The sequence below is a fragment of the Neofelis nebulosa genome, chromosome 1 (assembly GCF_028018385.1).
Source record: "Neofelis nebulosa isolate mNeoNeb1 chromosome 1, mNeoNeb1.pri, whole genome shotgun sequence".
NCBI lineage: Eukaryota > Metazoa > Chordata > Mammalia > Carnivora > Felidae > Neofelis > Neofelis nebulosa.
In genome coordinates, this window is record NC_080782.1 from 232,432,618 (window position 1) to 232,455,425 (window position 22,808).

Below are 22,808 nucleotides of genomic sequence, written 5' to 3' on the forward strand. Positions count from 1 at the left end.
CGATCTGCCATGATCTCATCTTTATTAATAGTAGTTCTCTCAGAGAGCAGGTAAACAGGTTTTATTTTAGTGTTTCTCTCTTGTTCAGTGGCTGAAACTTGCTAAGGTGCTAATATCCCCTCAGGGTACATTTGTAAACACTCCTTGGTCCGAATTCTTGATGGTTTGTCTGTCTTGATTTTCTGTCTTGCTTTCCAAAGAAGAGACATCTATACACAGGGGCACCGTCTGAAGCTTGCAGAGAAATATTGGGGTGGGCAGTGCTGCTAGCCGAGTTGTAGGTTATATTGATAGGACACTGTCTTTGGCAGGCAGGGATTTCAGTACTGTTTAGTGTTGCCACATGAGAGTTCTGGGGTGACCCTTTTTTTTTGGTTTTAAAACATATTTAGGGTTAACACTGTAACCCTATTAAGATACTAGAATACAAATATAAATATGCAAAGACAACTCAGCTCTCTACTGTCAGAATAGAAAAGTAAGAGGAATAAAACTATGTTTGTATTTTAAATTATGATCTGTTTTCAGACATATTTCACCTTTTCTGGTCATAAGTTTTCATCCCCTATTGGGCATATAGATAGGAGAAAAGATCCTGAAACACACAGGGCAAGAAGACGACAGATGAGTAGTCTAATTTTGTCATACATAATCCCCACTTGTCTAACAGTAAAGTGAGTATCTCTAGAAACTGGGCTCGTGGCATCTATTCATGGCTTCTTTTTAATCCGGGGGCAAAAGAGCTTACACGCAGGTGTGCTTTTCTCTAACTGTACATCCATCTGGTTTATTTAGGCCCAGCCTGTGGGACTTTGGATGAATGTAGGAAGGAATGAACATCAATTTTGTCGTTACTTCAGTTCATGCACCGAGAGTCCACTTGGCAGAGAAATGAAAGGGGACATGAGTAGTCAAGTTAATTAAGGCACAACTCAAAACCAAGAGTAGTGGGAGAGTGGCTTAAGGAAAGACATCTTATTTTTTATTATCTGGAATGTGCAATCTTTTTAAGCCACCCACAGCTATTACTAAGATCCAGAAACTAGGTATTTTCCATCTAGGATATCTGAATCCTTTTCTAATGAGAAGGGTCCATCTCAATCTCAAGAATGAAGAGGAAATCTTTTTACTTAGCTGTTTTCATTCTGTATTTTGTAACACAATAAACGATAGTGACAACAGAGTTCAGATTTTGAGATGAGAAAGGAGTAGCCAGTTTATGAATGCAAAGATTATTTGGATGTTTATACGCAAACTGTAAACCCAAGGATCACGGGGCGCGGTGCTTTGGGCCGGACTGTATTGCATAGTGGGGAAAGCCCCTTCTTGGCGGGAAGAGTTTGTAAAGAGTGTTGGGAAATCATTTTTATTTCATAAGCTCTGTTCCTAGGGCACCCTCACTTTCTAACTGAGGCATGAGGAATGGGACAAGGCATTTGGCAGAAGAAAACTCGGTGATAATCCTATAAGGGACTTTGAGAAGCCACTGAATTCATTTCTCATACATGTGGGCAGGATATTTAAAACTTAGTTCAGCTATCTATTTTTAAAAAATGTCCCCAAAGAACCTTTATCATTTTCCTACATAGTAGATAAAATTGACCAAAACTTATCATTGGGAACCATAATATAATCTGAGAGTGGCTAAGTATGGAAATGAACCAACGGTACTTGTAAGATAAACTAAGGCCTTGGATTACTGGTAAAACAAAAGGAATCTTAGAAAAGATTTGTAGTAAATGTTAAATGGCAGCATAAACATTCCCAAACATACATACCATGTCTTCAATGTTTTATGTACTTTTGAAAAATCAGGCACTTGAAAATAACTATGAAGTTATATTCCGAGAACCTGACACTCGCTGGAAATTCAACGTTCAAGAGTTAGCAAGGTACTTCTTTGTTTTTCTAGTTCCTCATTATGTATCCTGCTGTTTTCAGGTATTTCAGACCGAACAAAAGAATCTTTTCAGGCTGGAAATGGACATGGTAGTTTTCAGGCCAGAAATGGTAATTCTTGGAAATTGATCACTTTGGATTTATTAATGTGAAGACTTTAGTTTTGGGTCAGTTTTCTAATATACTGCTAAGCGCTACACTTTGGCTTGGACTTGGTCCTTTTAAAGGACACATTTAACTTTCTGCTAAAATGCTTCTTCATTAATGAACGTTTGAAAGCACTTTTCTCTGCATGGGATTGCACATGTCAGTGGCATTTTTGCATTGAGGCTCAATAAAGATCTTTAAACGTTCAACAGTCTGTGGTTCGCTTAGGGTCTAGATGCTGCTTCTAATTTATAAAGCAATAAATGTCCAAATAATACTAACTTGTTGATTGAGTGCATGGGTTCTGATATTTACTATCTGTGTTATTTGATGATGTCAATGATTTAAAGAAACCAGTGAGATCAGAATTTACTTTTTAGGAATAAGACTGATTTATCCTATAGTTACAAGGAGATAGTGCTTCCAAAATCGGTCTGTGGCCCACGCCCATCACAGTTGCCTGAGGTGATTGTTAAAATCCTAGTTCATGGGCCCCATGCCACAGTGGGAATCTCTGGTAATTGCATTTCGAACTATATCCCCAGTTGATTCTGAGGCCCGCTTGAATTTAAGATTATTTTAATTAGCATCTAGAAGTGTCTCGGACTGACATAAATGGATTATAGATATATGCATGATTAACAGGCAAAAATATAATAAGTAGATCTCATGGTGTTCTTTTATACCTCGAAGCATGAAATTGAGAGTTCCAAAAACAAAGCATTTCCGAAACTCTAGTTGTTTAGCCTTAGAGCAGCACAAAAAAACAGGAGTGGAGCCTGAAAGATAACTCCTTAAAGAGATGTTATGCTTTAGTGAGAGTTAAATCCTGAGACTAGGGAGTGCATATCTATATAATGACGCAGGACTTGTAACTCCTTTTGAATATACTGCCTTAAGTACATGTTTGCCTTTTTTCCCATGTAGAAGGAACATTCATGGAGTCCCAAGAGAAAAAATACACCGGATGAAGGAACGGTATGAACACGATGTTACCTTTCACAGTGTGCTTCATGCGGAAAAGCCAAGCAGAATGAACAGAAACCAGGACAGGAATAACCCATCACCTTCCGACGGCGCAGGATACTGGAATCCCTGCGCGGAGTTTCCCACCCGGAGGGCTCATGGGGGCTTCACAAACGAGAGCTCCTTTAACAGAAGAGGCGGCTGTCACCATGGATATTAGAGGCCTATCGTACAGGCATTCACAATTTTCCTAAATCAGTTTTTACCGCAACTTTTGGTATTTATTCTTTGTTCAGTTTTAGCCAGAGCTCTAATTCCCGTGTAAATAGTCGGACCTGAAAGTTTTTCAGCAGAAGTCATTATATTCATTTTCAACAAGCACTTGTTAAAAGTGATCCTCTATGCATGGTCTGATGCTGGAATTCTGATTTGATTAAACAAAGTCACTTTCTCTAGGGAACCAATTGGAAACGGAACCCTGAAAACGTACCCAGTCACATAAGTTCAATATACAGAAGCTTCAGTACCACTTCCTCTGAAGTAATCTATTTTTCCAGAAAACCCATCTCCATCAGGAAGGTTGGAAAGGTGGGGGAGAAGTGGGAGACAGGAAAATGTTAGTGCCATTGCTACTTTGATAAGCCGTGTATCCAAAAAATGTGAGATGTGTGGCTGTCACGATGAGAGTGGTTTTCCTCTAAAATGCATATACTAGAGAGCATACATCTAAGGGAATATCGTCCTTCAAAGTAGACTCTTTGGGAAATTATCCCTTTATTCTCGTGATGTGTCATTGTTAAAAAGTCTTTTGGATTCTTCTTGATAGCTCTAAAAGCTACTGAGGAAAACCAGTGTCATTATTTAAAGTCACATCTTGTGTTTTAACTACCACTGTATCGAATAGGATTAAACCTGATGAACTTTTTGGCTGTTGTGCCAATAGTGGAAATTAAAGAAGCCTGACTTTATAAAACACCAGTTTTTAAGAGGAAAAAATTAAGCAGTTTTTAGACATGTGCATAATCAGTTGGCTGCCCAAATGTTTGGGAGCACAAGAATTAAGCATCCCAAGATATAAATCATATAGGGATACGTAAAAGTCATGCTCATTGCAAGATGAGCAGTCTTGGCGTTTTATGTGGCATTATTTAAGACAATAAAGTTCTACCACAACTCTGGGATGTCCCTCTTAAACCAATACTGAATTTATGATTCCAAATCAAGTCTCCACAGGTTAGAATCAAATTAATTTGGTGTGAGACCATGATAGATAAGATCACGTAGGATGTATGCTTTATTTCTTGTTGGCCAACAGCTTCTTTATAATGTTCTGTGAAATATTATTTTAAGTGTCCTATATAATGGTGCTTTTATGGTTATTAAAAATTATCTATGGTATTGCTTTAGATGAATTTGTCATTGAATCTAGACTGCTTTGATGATATAAAAAAATTAATTGCCTAAATTCCATAGAATTCTACCCTATTAAGAACCAGTTTTTCTATATCATAAACTTATTTACCGGTCCTCTTTAGTAAATAGGAGACATAAAGACAAAAGCAACCTTGCATTTTACATGCTTATATAAATTATTTGATCTGCATACATTGGAAAGACTATTACTTTAGCATTTTAATACCTGCCACTATTGACATCTTATGGCTTTTTATTCACCTTGTCTGAGTAACCACTCTGATATGGCCCCAGGTTTAGATCCAGAGCTTTTAAAGAGCTCAGGAGAGTAATTTCCCTATTTGTCTCTTTTTTCCCCTGGATGACTCCTGAAATACTTGGTTTGGAAGCATAAACATAATTGATTAAATGCTGCCAACTTTGTCCCAGCTAGAAGTGATTTATTGTTTCTCTCAGCTCCCAAGTTTCCTGATTTATGTAATTTTTTGAACACTCAACTTTAACCTGTAGTTTTGTATGATTAACGTTTGTATCGTTCACAGAGCCGGCATAGTGCTTTACGTACAAGATAGGGTCTCGTTAAGTAATTGCTGAGTAACACAAACTGCTTTTCCATTATCCCTAATCCTATGGTGTACATTCTTGACTTTGTAATCATTGTCACTTCTTAGGGGACAGTATCTGCATATACTTAAGCTTCATATTTTGCTTATATAGCTTCCTATATTTTTTACAATGTGTAAAAAAGGAGTGTGTGCATGAGATCTCTCTATAATGTGTGGTCTAAATGGTAAGGAAGAATAGAGTATGTAGTATCAGTTCAGGTTAGATTCTTCTAATTCTTTTTTGTTCATCTGAGACTCCAGTTTTATTCCCTGTTCTAGAGTGGATCACTTGGAAAATGATTAGGATGGGAAGACCAAATTGTTTTACGAACAAAATTTAAATCATGTATTAACAAGACTGGCAGAACACTTGAGTTAAAAAGAACTGCAGAATGGATTATTGTTACGTTAATTTTTAGAGGAGCCAAAAATCATGGATCACAGTTATGAAAGAAAAAATTGCTTTTTTTTTTTTTTTTTTTTTTTTTTTTCCTCAACATTTTTTATTTATTTTTGGGACAGAGAGAGACAGAGCATGAACGGGGGAGGGGCAGAGAGAGAGGGAGACACAGAATCGGAAACAGGCTCCAGGCTCCGAGCCGTCAGCCCAGAGCCTGACGCGGGGCACGAACTCACGGACCGCGAGATCGTGACCTGGCTGAAGTCGGACGCCTAACCGACTGCGCCACCCAGGCGCCCCGAAAAAATTGCTTTTTAAAAGATTTATCCTTGGCTTTGAAATGCGTTTCTAATTAGATTTGAAAACAGGATATTTTATATAAACTTAAGGCATAGTAAAAGACCTGATTTCAGAGCTTTTCCATGCTATCGGCTCCTGGTTGGAAGTGCATTCTCTTTTCTCCATTAAGCGTAAGAAAGTCACAAACGAGAATATCCTCTTATATTGAACTATTACTGTCTGCCTTGGTGGTTAGAGAAAACCAGGTTTAAAGGAAGTACTGCTGAGTCCTGTGACAGGGCTAAAAATAAAGTGGGTAGAATCTGCCAATTTGAAAGAACAGTTTTCTCTGAAGTTGCAGATGATCATTTTGTTACAAAAACATTAACACTATGAAATCTGATTTAAAGTACTTGAATTTTTAATTAAAATAATTTCAGAGATCACAGTGGAATCATAAAAAGGAATTACATTGGGGTTTCTGTTTTTCTTGCAGTTATGCCGACTTAGGGTTGAAGAATGGGTCTTAGAAAACACCACTGTTGTATCTTTCTCTTCCTGATGTTTAATTAGGATAGAAGTAGAAGAGAATCAACACGTTTGTTAGGGAAAACTGGGTCACAGTGGGCTATCTCCGAGAAACAAAACTAAATCAAACCATCTAAGATAGGAACTAAACTAAAAAGAATTACAGGAGTCAAAATAACTGTACTTACGAACCTAGTTTCATTTAATTAAGGACACAACTTAAAGAAGAAGTTACTTTGTAAAATAATACTTGGTCAAGTCCAGTGATCAAATTCAGTCATAAAGATTTAAGGGAGATTTTTTTTCTTGATTAGTTAATAAATACCCAATTTTAAGATCGGTAACAAATCAAAGCCCAGAGGCAGGCAAAGAGCATTCCTGTGATAGACAGGCACCCAGGGAAATTAGAGACTATTTTTCTCATTATGCGAACACTGATGTGCCGTTTGAAGCTGTATTTTTTACAAACTGGAGAGGCTGAGTCAGTAACTGACTTATCGTCATGTTTGCTGTTGTCGCCTTTGCAGTCTCACAGATGACCTTTTTACTGTATCTGTGTCCTGCACGTCAGGCTCCCATCCTTCGGTGCTGGCCTGGGGGTTCTCGCAGTCTCGTATCCCAGAGGCAGGAGGATACCTTTTCGGCCTGACATAATCTTTTGAGCTCATGGGAGCAGTCCTAGGGGAGTCATTGAGAGACAGAAGTTGATCTTCTCCTGCCGAACCAGACAAAAGGGCTTGAGTGTTGATCAATGCAAGTTCTTCGTCAGCTATTGAATCACTTTCCACAAGGGAAGTGTCATTAAATTTCAGTGGAGTCCTCTGAGGGGAATTCAACTCTCTTTTCTTTATAGGTGTTTCGTATTTGGTGCCACAACTCCGTGGTGGCTGAAATGCCTTCTGTGCAGCTGGAGAAACAAATGTACAAATGGGACTAACAGGTGGAGGTAAAGGCAGTCTACTCAAAAAATCTAAGGCTTTTCTCTTCTTGCAGGTTTTCGGGTCATCCAGCTCTCTCTCCCCTTTATAACAAGACTTTGAAGTCATTTGGGCTGATCCAGGTGTGGGCACAGACTTTGTTTTCGGCTTACAAAGTGATAAAGGACTCTGGTAATTCATCTCACTATTGGGAGAAGACATCTGATAAAAAGACAAAATGCAGCCTAGATAATGATGCACTAATATATAAAACATCATCAAATCAGCTTTTCGTTAGAAATATTTAAGCACACAAATACCACACACATTCTCACGCCCATCGTGACTCATAGGTCAGATGATTTCAAGAGACATTTACATTATTGTTCTCATTCCAGAAGGAAACAGTTTTGCATACAAGGATACAAAAATGACACAAAAAGAAAAAAGAATGAAGACTAATTGTAATAAAAGACAAAAAGGGAGGCAGGGGGATTTAACTGACTCTTGAATCTTTTCTTTTTTCATTAACAGCTTAAACAAAGATGAGCATTTTTAAACCGTTTTAAGAGCACAGACTGCCTGGGTTCTAATACTTAACTTTTCTAGTTTTGTGACTTTAGGCAACTGTTCAACCTCTCTAGACCATAGTTTCCTCATTTGCAAAACAGAGATAATTTTCACCCCATGGGTTGTGGTAAAGATTAAATGAGTTAATACAGATACACTAAGCAACTGTTAGCTACTTGAGATTTAGTCATCAGTCAGTATTACAGACCTTACAGCTTAATTTGCGTGTACGGTGATTTAAAGAGTTAAGCTGAGCTTAGAAACACCCCTAACTGCATAGAACAGTCCTTCTAGCAAAAGGACAGAGGCAAAACAGAGGCAAAACACTATTTTCTATCACATGCACTTGCAATGCTAAAAATGAAAGCACCTGTTTGTCAAATGTAACCCCAAAGAAGGTTCCATTCTGGCTTTGATAAGCAAGATATAATTTCCAGATAACCTATACTTACAGGAGCCACTTAACAATAAACTACACTTTCTGGTCAAGTTTAATTCCATTTCACCAAGTTTACCACATGCACACCAGAATATAGTATTGACTGCATACATAATACTCATAAAATTCCTTCAATTAACTTACCGAAAGTTTACTTCCTAGGCCAAGGACGGTTTGAACGGTGTGTGGCTCTGAAGTATAGTCTTTCGTTGGGGTGGACACCTTGGGACTGTTTGCATTAAGTATATGCACAAGTTTGTTTTCTGCATCATTGCAAAACGTATCGATATTCTAAGAAAATAAATTGGAAAAGCTGTTTTGTAAAATGAAAATACACATTTTCATGTTTTCAGAAAATGTTACCTTTAAAATTAGAAATAAAAGATTCAGACCAGAAAAAAAGAATGACACACCCAAAATTTGAGAGCAACTGTCAAATAATATACCAGTGTAAAAATGCAAAGCCAACATGTTGGAGGGAGGGAGGGAGGGAGGGAGGGTGTGTACGTCAGGGAAGGAAAGAGACGGGAGAGATCTTGCCAACCAGCCAGTTTAATTACAAGGTATTCCACGGTACTGGATTAGGAGCTGGAAGACGGGGCTCAAGTTCCAGCTCTATTTCCTACCTAATAGCTGTAAATCACCTAACATCTATAGAGTATGCCCTGGGTTAGTAGTAAAATGAGACAACTGCCTCACGTCTGTTCTAAGAACGGAAACAATGTATAGGTTAAGCCACATAAAACTGTTGTTTCAGAAGTTACAACTGGTCGAATACCAGCAATTTTATATAATTTAACCTAATTCATGAGAGTATTTTGTAAAAGTTAAAAATGCTATGTAAATAACAGTTGTCTCTGAACAATCCTTGAATAAAACCTGGGAGAAATTCTGGGATGTTTTTCATCTGTATGGAGGCCAAATGGTGAATATAATTCCCACTCCACCCCCAATTTAGAAACCAGATCAATTAGGGTGTTATTCTTCACTATAATATATATTGAGTCTTTAGGTAAAATATTACACAAACTTCCTTGATACAGCTGGCTACTCTGATGCTTTTAAAATATAATTTTATTTATATATATATTTTGAACACACATTTCAGGTATCAAACTAACAGCCTTATCTTGAAGATTCTTTACTAGTTAGCAATTTATAAAATCCAAAATTTTATTGGGAGGCAGCATTGCACAGTGGTTAATAGGTGGGGCTATGCAGGGGCACTTGGGTGGCGCAGTCAGTTAAGCATCTGACTTCAGTTCAGGTCCTATCTTGTGGTTTGTGAGTTGGAGCCCCGTCTCGGGCTCCGTGCTGATAGCTCAGAGCCTAGAGCCTGCTAAGGATTCTGTGTCTCCCTCTCGCTCCGCCCCTCCCTCCCTCCCTCCCTTCATCTCTCTCTCTCAAAAAAAAAAAAAAAAAAAAAAAAAAAAAAAAGTTGGGGCTGTGCACTCAGAGAGCTTAAGTATGAATCTTGCTTCTAACAACTTGGCTGTGTGACTTAATCTCGCTGTTTTTCATCAATAAAATGGAAAACCAGTTCCCCACCTCATAGGATTGGTGGAAGAATTGAATGCGACAGGCTATGAACAAGGCCTGACATACAGCAAGCACTCTAAAACTGTAGCTAATAATTATTACTTGCTATATGTATACATTTAAGCATAAAATGTATACATTACCCAGGGAAAATAATTTCAGTATTCTCCTATTTGAGATTATTTCAAATCAAGGACAGACATAAACTGTAAACTACTAGATAGGGAGTTTAAAACGTGAATCTGGAATCTGCCAGTTATTAACTAATGATACTGCTACGAACCATGGGTAACTCATTCTTGTTGCTCACATGACCTGTAGCTCTGAACATCCTCCTCAGGATTTCTCCTCACTCAATCCCCTTCAAGTCACTTTCTCCCAGCTGTTGTCCCCCCCATCTCCTCAGGCTCCTGAGCAATTCATCTTTGAGGAACCCTCATCTCACATTATTTCCTGACTATCCAATTTTCATAGAAGCCACCATTTCCTTGATATTTGACCATCAAAATAAGAAAATACCAAAATGCATGGTAATGCCCAAAGTAATTTTACCTCAATAGTATTTTTCATTTTGTGGAATGTCTCTTGAAAATGGGCCTCCTTTGGACTGGCAGAAAACCTGGAAAAATCTCCAGCAAACAAAGTAGGAATTCCTGATTTAGATTCTGGTCGCCACTGGAGGTTGCTAGCAGCAATTAATGTATGAGGTTTAACAATGTCTTCATTAAGATCGGTCCAGACCTTGATTGCCAATAAATTATGGCATTCATCTGACAAATAGACCAAGGGAGCAAAACCTAAGATGAAACAAAACAAAACAAAAAATTCCACTTCATTACATATGTGAGATAAATTTTAAAAAATTCAAGGAAGTTCTAATATGCCTATTTGTTTTGGTATGCTAATAGTAAAACAGACCAAAATAAGTTTAGAGAAAGCTCAGAATTTCCAAAATAACCTGCTGTTTATGGTGTTAAAATTTCAGTGTTAATATGACAACATATTCTGTTACTGAGGCCATGGGGAAGCAGGTATACTCATACATTGCTGGTGGGAATACAAATTTGTGCAACCCTCTGGAGAAAAAACTGGTAGAACTCAGCAAAATGACACACACTTACCTTTCCACCCAGCAACCCCACTTTTAGTACTCAATTCTGAAGATGTACTTCCAATAATAGTGAGATATATATGAACAAGATTCATGAAAACACTCTGTACAAGGTTACTCACTGAAGCACAGGAGAGCGGTAGGGACAAACACTGGCACATTCGTACAATTTTGTACTATGCAGCTGTACAAAAGAATGAGGAAGTGCTCTGTAAACAAACGGTCCAAGATCTTTGGGAAGAAGCAAAAGCTGTTCTAACAGGGAAGTTTATAGCAATACAGGCCTACTTCAAGAAATAAGAAAAAACCCTAATAAACAACCTAAACTTACACCCAAAGGAAACAGAAAAAGAACAAACAAAATCCAAAGCTAGTAGAAGGAAAGAAATTATAAAGATTAGAGCAGAAATAAATGAGACAAAAAAAAAAAAAAAAAAAAAAGATCAATGAAACCAGAAGCTAGATCTTTGAAAAGATAAACAAAATTGGTAAACCAGACCAAAGCCAGACTCCTCAAGAAAAAGAGGGCTCAAACAGAATCACAAATGAGGGAGGAGAAATAATAAAAATACAAAGATCACATTATGAAAAAGTATATGCCAACAAGTTGGACAATCTAGAAGAAATGCATAAATTCTTAGAAACATGTAACCTCCCAAAACTGAATCAGGAAGAAACAGAAAATTTGAAGAGACTGATTACTAGCAATGAAAATGAATCAGTAATCAAACAATTCCCAATAAACAAAAGCCCAGGACCAGATGGCTTCACAGGTGAATTCACAGGTGAACATTTAAGTAACAGTGAATACCTATTCTTCTCAAACTAGTTCAAAAAACAGAAGAGGAAGGAAGACTCCCAAATACACTCTATGAGTACAGCATTATCCTGATATCAAAACCAGATAGACACTTGAAAACAAACTACACGCCAATATGCCCGATGAACAAATCCTCAACAAAACATTAGGAAACTGAATCCAACAATACATTAAAAAAAACCATTCACCACAATCAAAGGGGTTTCATTCCCAGGATACAAGAGTGGTTCAATATTTGCAAATTAATCACCACAATACATTACATCAAGAAGAGAAAGGATAAAAAATCATATGATCATCTCAACAGAAGCAGAAAAAGGATGTGACAAAGTACAACATCCATTCATGATGAGAATCCTCAACAAAGCAGGTTGAGGGTTAGAGGGAGCATATGAAAAACCCACAGCCAACATCATACTCAGTGGTAAAAAACTGAGAGCTTTCCCCCTAAAATCAGGAACAAGACAAAGATGTCCACTCTCACCATTTTTATTCAACACAGTACTAGATATCCTAGCTGCAGCAATTAGACAAAAAAGAAAAACATGAAAGGGGAACCAAATTGGTAAGAAAGAAATTAAACTTTCACTCTTTGCAGATGATATGACACTATATAGAAAACCATAAGGACTCCATCAAAAAAACTACTAGAACTGATCCATGAATTCATTCAAGTTTCAGGATACAAAATTAATGCACAGGAATCTATAGTGTTTCTATTTACTAATAACTAAGTAGCAGAAAGAGAAATTAAGAAAATCCCATTTACAATTGCACTAAAAACAGAATATCTAGGAATTAAAAAGAAATAAAGAATGAGATAGCTTGCTATGAATTGATACTGTTAAGTGAAAAAAGAAAAGCACGCACACGCACAAAAATTAAAGTTTGTTACTCTTCATATAAGAAAGAAGCTGATATAAGAAATTGTACATGTCTCTGTCCACTTGTGGAGAACAAATACAGGAAGGATAAAGCAGAAACTAGAGGCAGGACGTGGGTAGAAAGCAGGGGAGAAACAGCACTGGGGTGGAAGGAATGAAAAGTGATGCTTCCCTTGGTATGTCTTTGTGCAGCTGATTCTTAGAACCACAGTGTTTCACACACGCTTCACCTATCCCACCAACAAACAAGCCCAACCACAGAGGGGGAAATCCACAATAGAATATACACACATACTTCCTGGCGCCTTCTGTCTGACAGGGCCTAGAAGCAATGATGCCTGTGCAGTAATGAGTGTATCTAGCCATTAGGTCATGGCTATAAACACAGTTTTCTAAAAAAAAAAAAAAAAAAAAAAAAAAAAAAAAGAAAGAAAAAGAAAAAAGAAAGAAAGAAAAAAGTGATCCAGGGTTTCTTTGAGAAGTAGTTGGTCCAACTTGATTGGGGCAAGGAACATATAAGATGAACCTGGAACATCTTGTAATGCCGAAAAGAGGTGCTCGCAAAATTACAGGAGTCAACCTGAAAAAACTCCTAGTGGCCCAAACTGAAACAATCTGAACAACAAAATAATGCAGGTATTGAATTGTAACCCACAGACTAAAATACATATTCATTCGTCCATACTGATATAAATCAAATAAGAAAGTAAATTTGGGGAAAAGGGGCAGCTCTTCCTTATAGTAGAGCTCCAATAAATGGAGAATGAAAGAAGAAAGAAAAAAAAAGGAAATCATTAGGCAAACACTACAGTAAAAACTGCTGCAAACAAAATCAGCTGATAGATGCTAAAATTAATTGGTGAAAAGTTTGAGGTGAAATTGGACTTGCATAGTCTCAAGGAATCTCCTTTAAGGTTAAGGTTGCAGACCTCAAGGCTGCCGCTCCCAGTAACAAGCAATATCAGCATCATTAAACCCTTGATGGGGAGGCGGACAGACACAACACTGTTTCTGTGGCACTTTTGCCAGATATGTATAACCTTACTCCAATCATGAGAAAACATCAGACAAACCCAAGTTGAGGAAAATGCTACAACATAATCAGTCTATTCAAGAGAGTCAAGATTGGGAAAAACGGGAGAAGACTGGGGAGGGGCACCTGGTGGCTCAGTCGGTTGACCGTCTGACTTTGGCTCAGGTCATGATCTCGCAATCCATGGAGCTCGAGCCCTGTGTCGGGCTCTGTGCTGACAGCTCGGAGCCTGGAGCCTGTTTCGGATTCTGTGTCTCCCCCTCTCTCTACCCCTCCCCAACTCATGCTCTGTCTCTCTCTCTCTGTCAAAAGTAAATAAACATAAAAAAAAAAAAAAAAAAAAAAAAAACCAAGAGAAGACTGGGGAACTGTTAAAGACAAGAGGAGACTCAGGAGAAATGATGATTACACGAAAGTGGGATCCTGGAACAGAAGAAGTAAAACAGCATAAATCTACACTTAAATCTACACTGCAGGTAATAATATTATGCCAATGTTAACTTCCAGATTCTAATAATGGTACCATGGTCACACAAGATGCTGACATTAGGCGAAGCTGGGGGAGGGATAATTGTAAAGTCTGCATTAGTTTTGCAACTTTTCTGAAGGCCTGAAATTATTCAAAATAAAAAGTGAAAAAGTTTCAATGCCAAAAATGGGAAGAGACAGGACTGAGGCACTCACCATTTAATCTAACGATTTAGAATTTCTTGTCTCTGTTACTTCAAGAATTATGTTTCCCTTATAAATGATAGGAACCCAAAGAATTGCCATTCTCAGATAATGATTTGTTTATCCTGTTGCAAATGATGGTTATTCCTTTCACTGTTTTCAATTTTATAAGTAGATTCATTTAATGGATTGTAATCCTAAATATTAAATACTGCTTTTAGAGAAATTATGTTTCCCAAGTATGTTCAATTTTCTAATTTGGGAATTTGCCTCTAATTATATTCAAAATGATTACAGCCCTTCTCTCAAATGTGCTTCTTTAAACTATGTTTTCCCCCCAATTTTAAAAGCAATACTTGTTTACTGAAAAACATTTAGAAAATGCAAAATATGAAAACAAGCTTCCAGGATAGCTCCCTCATTTCATTTTTTCCTCAGTACAGGTTTCATACCTAGATCAAACTATATACACTGAAAAAAAAAATAGAAAATTTTCTGTAATTACCACACATCTCGTACAAATGGTAACAACTGGAAGAATTTTTTTCAAGTAACACTTTTAGAATGTTGGCACTGAAAAAATCATGAAAATAAAAGGATAAGAGGGAGATTATTCTTGCAGGTTTGCAGTCTGGGATTGTTCTGAACTCATGCAGAATCCACTGTTCCCTTTAAATTCTTTTTCGAAAGTTTCACTGAAAGGCTAAAGCACACAGCAATATGTGAGGCCACTTCACAAATTCTCGCTAAGAGACACGCCAGCTGCAGAATCCCCACCAGACCGGGACTGCTGTACCTCTGCAGCAACGGCACTGCAGGGCTCCCCCCTCTGCCAAGCGCTGCACGGCTCCCTGAGCGGCACCCCCCCGCCCCCCAGCTCCCCTCTCTGCCCAGAGGCAGCTGCTGCTTCCCCACAGGTGCTGCTCCTGAGTGCACTTTCCAATACATCTGCATGAAAATCTCAGTCTGTTTCCTGGGAAACTGACCTAAGAAGTGAACTCACTTAATTAATTCATCGGATGCCACAGTGTTTGTAATATAGTAACACAACAGATTGAACACACGGTAGTCCCTACTTGAAGCTTAACTCTCAGATGGTTGGATTTGGTTTGGCTCTGTTAGCTGAAGCATAAGAAGAACACACAGGCATTAGAGCCTCAAAGTACGGGTTCCAATCGTTTAGATAACTGTGACCTTGGGCAGGTTATTTAACATCTCTGAGCTCCGGTCTCCCCATCTGTACAGAGGGATGATACCAGCAAATGAACAGCATTACTACGAGCACTTTATGTACATATGTGACGTTTTCAACAATTACCCACTCCCCCCGCCCCGTTTTGTTAGAAGTGGGAACAGAAAGAAACTAAAACTGAGTCCCTTTCCTTGAAGAGATCACAGTATCATTGGTGGGGAGGAGGTTCAGAAACGTGGACACAGGATCATGGGCCACGTGACGGATGCTGAAGCAACCCAACGCACTAAACGCTGCAGAAACTGAGGAGGGAAGATGTAAGCTGGCATAAGCACCCAGCTGGGGAGGAACATTATTCAGCTGGGCTGAATGACGAAGGACAACGGTTCTCCAACTCCTTTAGACAGGAGGACAAAGGGCATTGTCAGTAAGGTGTATTTTTTAAAGGTTGAAAAGTGTTAAATGTTATATATAATGCATCAGGCACATGAAGTGGCATAGTTTAGCTGAGGTGTGTGGGGTGGTGGTTTGAGGCAGCTGAAGAGTTTTTCAGGCCTATGAAGGAGTGTGGGTTTCATTTTCTAAGGGACAGGAGCCACTGAAGATTTTAAGCCAGGAACCATCATCAGTAGATTTGAGTGTTAGATAAGTACTACTTCGGGTTTAAGGTGGCACTTCGAAACATTCGAAGAGAATTTTTTCCTCTAACATTTAACATCAAACTAAATAAAAAAAGAGAAATGTTCACTAAAAACCCAGATGAGGAATATTCTGATGTAAAATTTAAAAATTGGTGATGAAAGAAAGAAACGAGAGTGTGGCTAGGCCAGGCACAGAAGGGCTCAGCTTCTCATCTCCTTCCCCAAACTGGTCAAAATTTGAGAATTCTATTACCTGTAAACCTGAAGAAAAGCAAATGGAATGGGCATCTTACCTTTTTCCTCTTCTGATCGCAAATAATGAACATGGCTGCAGGGGAAAAGCAGACGACCAGGACTTACAGAAGTGAACATTCCAGGGTGTTGGTGGGTTGAACTGTGTCCCCCACTCAAGATGTTGAAGTCCTGACCCCCGGTACCTGTGAGCGTGACCTTATTTGGAAACAAGGTCTTTGCAGACGTAATCGAGTTAAGATGCAGTCGTGACGATCAATGTCCTGATACAAAGGGGAAGTTTGGACACAGACACGCGCACAGAGAGAAAGCCACGTGAAGATGAAGGCAGAGATCGTGGCGGTGCACCTATCAGCCACGGAGCAGTAAAGATCGCCAGCAAACCAGCAGGTGCGGGGAGCAAGGCGCTGAACACGTCTCCCTCACAGCCGCAGAAGGAACCAACTCTGCCAGCACCTTGCTTTCGGACTTCTGGTCTGCAGAACGGAGACAGTAAATTTTGGTTGTTTACGCTCCCCCAGTTTGTGGTACTCAGTTATGGCAGCAATGCAAATTAATCACAGGGGACTCACGGAACCAGGAAAAATGATGAAGAACAGAGCTAGTATCTCCCAGAGACGGGCAATACATAGTGGAAAGAAACTCAAGTTCGCAGCCGTTACTCAGTAACTGAGAGGGGGAAAAATGGTCTTGGATAAGGTAGAAAGTCAAGAACCACTGGCTCCTGGCAGGTCTCCACACGTTTTCCTCCCGTGCACCCCACCTCCTCACCGCTATCTGCCCTGGGGCCATGAGAAGTGATCTCAGGTAAGTCTCCACAAGCAGCCAGGCTCCCGGGTCCTGCCATATTTCCCATCTCCGGAAAGTTTCATACACTACCTCCTTTCGCACCGTCTCCTACCTCTCCCTGTCGCCTGGAACACCTTCACTGGACAAGTCCCCCCTACCCTCAACCATTCCTTAAGTGCTGTCTTTACCGGCCTGCTGTAACTGAGACCTGGCTCTCCTCCTCCGAGGCCACTGCTGCCCCCCGCAGACCTCTTGTGCTACAGGACGTCAGGCTGGGGTAGCTGTCTCCCCTGCTCTTGGCTCCCTGCTGCTCCCCACCTCTAAAAACATTCACTCCCGTTACTGGACCTTTCTAGTCAGTGTACACGATCTCATCAGGATGCTGGTAGCACTTGCACTGGAAAACACAGACATTCTCTTGATCCCAATTCTCCCTCTCATGAGTGCTCCCTTTCCCTTCGGTGCTTGAAGCATGACCTTATAATGCCTGTGTCCACTGTGCGCGTGCCTCTCCTTCCACTCCCCTGCCCACCTTACCATCAGACTGGCTCCTCCTGGGGCTCAAGCCAGCAGCCCCTTCCTGGCCCTCGCCTCCCTGTCTCATCAAGCCAGCAGCCCCTTCCTGGCCCTCGCCTCCCTGTCTCAGCTATCAACTGCTATCCGAGTCCCCCTCTCTCTGGAACTCTTCCCTCTGGGCTCTCAGCGCAGCTCCCTCCCTAAGTATTCCTCCCACTCCTCAGGCTGCCCCTCTTGTTTCTTTTACTGGTTCCTTTACGTCTTCCTGCTTCTAAGCGTCAGAGTGTCCGAGCCACCTCTCTAGCTACTCCCACACCCACTGACCTCATCCGGTCTCACAGCTTTAAACGGCACCTGTACGTTGATGATGTCCCAGTTTATATCTTCAGCCCAGACCACTTCCCCAGACTCCGGCATACCCAACTGTCAGGTAGAAATTTCTGTTTAGACTAAGCATCTAAAACTTAACTGACCAAACTGAGCTCTTCACCCTTCCCACACACATCTCTTTTTCTTGTACTCTTTCCCTCTCAGTAAATGACAGCTCTCTCTTCTCATGTGCTCAGACCAAACATCTTGGCACTGAACTCCTTGACTCCTCTCTTTACTTCACACTGTCCCTCTCCTTCAAAATATAATCAGAATCTCACCCATGGAATTTAAACAACAACAACAACAACAATAAGCAAGAAAAAAAAAAATCAAACACATAGAAAAAGAGACCAGATTCCCTGGTTGGGAAATAAATGTGCCCTCTGTGTTGGAGGCAGACACGATCTCCATCCTTCCAAGATTTTTTTGCTATATAAGCATTCTTGAAGTGAGAGTCTGAGACAATGGCTGCTACAAAATGTGTAGGAACATCACAGAGAATAACCTTCCAACACAGGGAACTAATGGGACACAGGGAAAATAGCTAGCTAGCAAGGTGGTAGGTACATTTTAATCCAACCATGCTAATAATCACATTAAAGTTGATCAGATTAAACAAACCAGTTAAAAGACCACAGACCCTCACACTGGATAAGAAAGCAAGATCCAACTGGGCTGTCTTCCAGAAACCCAATTTAAATATAAAGATGTTGACAGGTTAAAAATGCCAGGTGGGAAAAGATGTACCATACAAACAAGTACTAACCATACAAAAGTTGGAGCGGCCACACTAAATAAACAAAGTTGGCTTTAGAACAAGAGACATTATTTGGGATAATGAGGGATATTGCAGAGAAGCAGGAGGTGGAGGTTTGAATGCTCAATAAACTATAGAGGGAAATTATAATTATTTACCCAGTAACCATTCAAATGCTACAAAACATTCCTAGCAACTTCTTTAAAATTAAATAGCACAGAATAGGATGTAGGTTCTTTCCCTGTAATACTGTAGAATTGCTTTTCATGAAGAACTGAGGTTAACACAGGCCTACTTTCAAATCGCTAGTCACTAAATTTGCTGATTTGTAACTCCAATTAATCTTAAGGAAGACAAATTTTAAAAGATAACATTTTCCAAAAGCATTCATAAAAAGCTACAATTAAAAATACACCGTGGAGCAAAGGAAACAATCAGCAAAACTAAAAGGCAGCCGACAGAATGGGAGAAGATATTTGCAAACGACATATCAGATAAAGGGCTAGTATCCAACATCTATAAAGAACTTACCAAACTCAACATCCAATAAACAAATAATCTAGTGAAGAAATGGGCAAAAGACATGAATAGACACCTCTCCAAAGAAGACATCCAGATGGCCAACCAGCACATGAAGAAATGCTCAACTCCACTCCTCATCAGGGAAACAGAAATCAAAACCACAATAAGATACCACCTCACACCTGTAAGTGGCTAACATTAACAACTCAGGTAACAACAGATGTTGGTGAGGACGGGGAGAAAGAGGATCTCTTTTGCACTGCTGGTGGGAATGCAAACTGGTGCAACCACTCTGGAAAACAGTATGGAGGTTCCTCAAAAAATTAAAAATAGAACTACCCTACGACCCAGCAATTGCACTACTAGGTATTTATCCAAGGGATATAGGTATGCTGTTTTGAAGGGGCGCATGCACCCCCATGTTTATAGCAGCACTATCGACAATAGCCAAAGTGTGGAAAGAGTCCAAATGTCCATTGATGGATGAATGGATAAAGATGTGGTAAATACACACACACACACACACACACACACACACACACACGCACACTGGAGTATTACTCGGCAATCAAAAAGAATGCAATCTGGCCATTTACAACTACGTGATGGAACTAGAGGGTATTACAGTAAGCGAAGTCAGTCAGAGAGAGACAAATATCACAGGACTGCACTTATATGAGGACTTTAAGACACAGAACAGATGAACACAATGGAAGGGAAGCAAAAATAATATAAAAACAGGGAGGGGGACAAAACATACGAGACTTAAATATGGAGAACAAACAGAGGGTTCCTGGAAGGGGTGTGGGAGGGGGGATGGGCTAAATGGGTAAGGGGAATTAAGGAATCTACTCCTGAAATCATTGTTGCACTATATGCTAACTAACTTGGATGTACATTAAAAAAAATAAACAAGAAAAAAAAATTAAAAAAAATACACTGTGGATTACCTATTTTTTTCACAACAGAAACTACAAATCCTATTAAGTCCACCTCAGAACAAGGTGGCTGGAAGTCTGGATCCAATAGTTTGTTAAAGTAAAGGGGCTCCCTCGGCTGATAAACTTGGAATAGGAGTTCATCTGAAGCCTACAAGAAAAAAAAAAATCAGTGTATGTAGATTCTCTAAACTAATATGCATTAATCAAAATTAAATTATAATGAAAAGCTTGTACCGGTAGCTGCTGATACTGAGTTTTCTTTGTTGCTGTTAGCTGTATGTTAGCTCTTTCAGATTTACTTTTAGATTGTGACGTTGCAAGATGATAGATTCTGTATCTTTTTCCCTCAGTTAACAGGGAATATAAATCTGATGATGGACGCCAGATACTCAATGTAACTAGATAAAGAGGAAAAAGACATAATACAAGAACTGATAATCATTAAAATTCTTATAAAACAAATATGGTAACAACAAAGATCCAAGGACTGTATCATTATCTTGTGGGCACTGGTAGCCCACTTTTGCTCCTCTGATACATGTTGACTTTATACTTTAGCATTTGAAGTCATTTTGTTAATAAATAGTACTTGAACTTAAAAAAATTTACATACTGACCTGAATCTTTTTCTTTTTTCCCATAGCTTATGATACGCATCTTCCACACAGTTGTAACATCCCTTGGTAACATTTGTTCTCCTTGCTCAGCAGATTCCATAGCGTTTCTGAATTCCAGCTGGATCTGTGCTTGCTTCTTATCATTCAACATCTGTCTGTGATTATTCAAAGCTCTTATCTGCTCTTCACTGAAATAAGCCTATGATCATTTATTAAGGCAAATTTTATTAGAATAAAAGGCAAACAAAACAAAAAATCTCACCCACTGTAAATGAACCTCTTTATTTATTTTGTAATGTTTATTTATTTTTGACAGGGAGACAGGCAGAGCGTGAGTGGGGGAGAGGCACAAAGAGAGAGACACACACACACAGAGTTCAAAGCAGGCCCTAGGCTCTGAGCTGTCAGCACAGAGCCCGATGCGGGATTCGAACTCACGGACCATGTGAGATCATGACCTGAGCTGAAGTTGGATGCTTAACCTACTGAGCCACCCAGGCGACCCATGAATCTCTTTAAATGGGGATAAAATACGACAGAACTGAGTTCACTTTAATAATATGACAATATAAAAATTGAGATTAATGTACTTAGCTTATCATATAACAAATATTTTCAGGTGCCTTAGACTGTTCACCTACCTTTGTGACAAATTTCCCCAGGGCCAAAATAACCCCCTACTTATAAATGTACCGTAATAATCATAACTGTCATCAAGATTACAAATGGCTGACATTTGAATGCTCCCTATATTTGAGGAATGGATCTCTGTGTGATAAATGTATTAATTCATTTAATCCTTACAGTAACCCTGTGGAGGTGGGCACTGTATTGTTTGCATGTTATGGATGATGAAACTGATGCAGAGAGAATGAATCACTTGCAGGGCATACAGGGAGAGGCAGTTCAAGAGCTCCCATTCTTACCCCGCTGCAGTACAATTTTAAGAACTCTCTGGAACAGCAGATATGACTGAAAACAGACATGTGCTACAAGCACTTCTCTCTGCCTCCACACTTCTGTCCCAGTCATTTTAGCACATAGCTGTCTGTATCTCTTCGGATGCTTACTCAGTATAACAAAAATGAATGAACAAAAAAATAAAATCAAATGAAACGGGAAATAGAATCCCAACACAGAGCACACTAGATAGCTGCTGCCTCACACGTGTTAATATCCACAGTGGGAAGGGAAGCTACGGAATCTCCGTGCCCTGAAAAGGTCTTTCTAAATATGAAGAGTGTTTAAACACGATTAACAAAGCCAAACTGTGATTCCACAGTCTTCCAACACTCAACACTGTCACCGAAAACAAACCCTTTTGACGCGGTCTCTTAGAAATGGATGGCTATCTTTCCCTCCAAGAATTGCATTAACAACTTTATCTAAGTGAAAGCTCCAGAATCATATACTCTTAGGACCTAGTAATCAAGCCACTCACAGATTTTTCCCTTGACACTCCTCACAGGGTGGATCTCAGTTGTAACATTTGGTAATATGAAGGAATTCTATTCAGAAGAGCACTTCTCCTCTAACGGAGTGCTGTTTATTTTGTAGTCCTACTAGTTAAGAAAGTTAAGGCTATCAACCAGATTTATTGCCATCAAATAAACGAGATTAATCAATAAACAACAGTTTTCTTAAAACTTCCCCTCCTATCTAGCCAACTAATCCCAGAATTTGCATTAACTAGATACCCAGGTGTCTAAAAACTTAGGAGGCAGCTTACCTTAATAAATGATGTTCTGATAATAGTAACTAACATTGATAATGGAACTTTATAACAGTACATTTTTGCATTTATTATCTAATTTGATCCCCAAACAACTTATTTTATGCCCATGTTATAGCTATTTTATGCCCAGTTGTCTAATAAATGGCATAGCCGTGAATCTAACACAATTTAGTGCTTGTGACACTTTTCCACCAAAATATTCTTAGAGGATTATCAAAATAAACTCTAGGTAGGATCCGAGAAGCAGGTGAG

The 22,808-nt window shown here is 39.3% G+C and overlaps 2 protein-coding genes across 9 annotated transcripts in view; one reads left to right on the top strand and one right to left on the bottom strand.

Moving 5' to 3' along the window:
* Window positions 1–7,365, top strand: part of N4BP2L1 (NEDD4 binding protein 2 like 1) — a 35,324-nt gene extending 27,959 nt beyond the window's left edge. The window contains exons 3-5 of one of the 5 annotated variants that reach the window (XM_058688072.1): window positions 1,942–2,010; window positions 2,974–3,024; window positions 7,231–7,365. In XM_058688072.1, coding sequence (XP_058544055.1) covers window positions 1,942–2,010; window positions 2,974–3,017 — 113 coding nt within the window. In that variant the 3' untranslated portion in view covers window positions 3,018–3,024; window positions 7,231–7,365. Of the gene's footprint in view, window positions 1–1,815; window positions 1,893–1,941; window positions 2,011–2,973; window positions 4,419–7,230 lie in introns of those variants that run through there. The other 4 variants (XM_058688064.1, XM_058688050.1, XM_058688041.1 and 1 more) reach the window with 4 other exon arrangements.
* Window positions 5,738–22,808, bottom strand: part of BRCA2 (BRCA2 DNA repair associated) — a 60,463-nt gene continuing 43,392 nt past the window's right edge. For 3 of the 4 annotated variants that reach the window (XM_058687965.1, XM_058687950.1, XM_058687957.1), the window contains exons 22-27: window positions 20,822–21,020; window positions 20,439–20,602; window positions 20,214–20,352; window positions 10,255–10,499; window positions 8,308–8,454; window positions 5,738–7,376 (exon numbers count right to left, since the gene is read on the bottom strand). In XM_058687965.1, the coding sequence (XP_058543948.1) occupies window positions 6,738–7,376; window positions 8,308–8,454; window positions 10,255–10,499; window positions 20,214–20,352; window positions 20,439–20,602; window positions 20,822–21,020 (1,533 nt within the window). In that variant the 3' untranslated portion in view covers window positions 5,738–6,737. Of the gene's footprint in view, window positions 7,377–8,307; window positions 8,455–10,254; window positions 10,500–20,213; window positions 20,353–20,438; window positions 20,603–20,821; window positions 21,021–22,808 lie in introns of those variants that run through there. The other variant, XM_058687972.1, reaches the window with a different exon arrangement.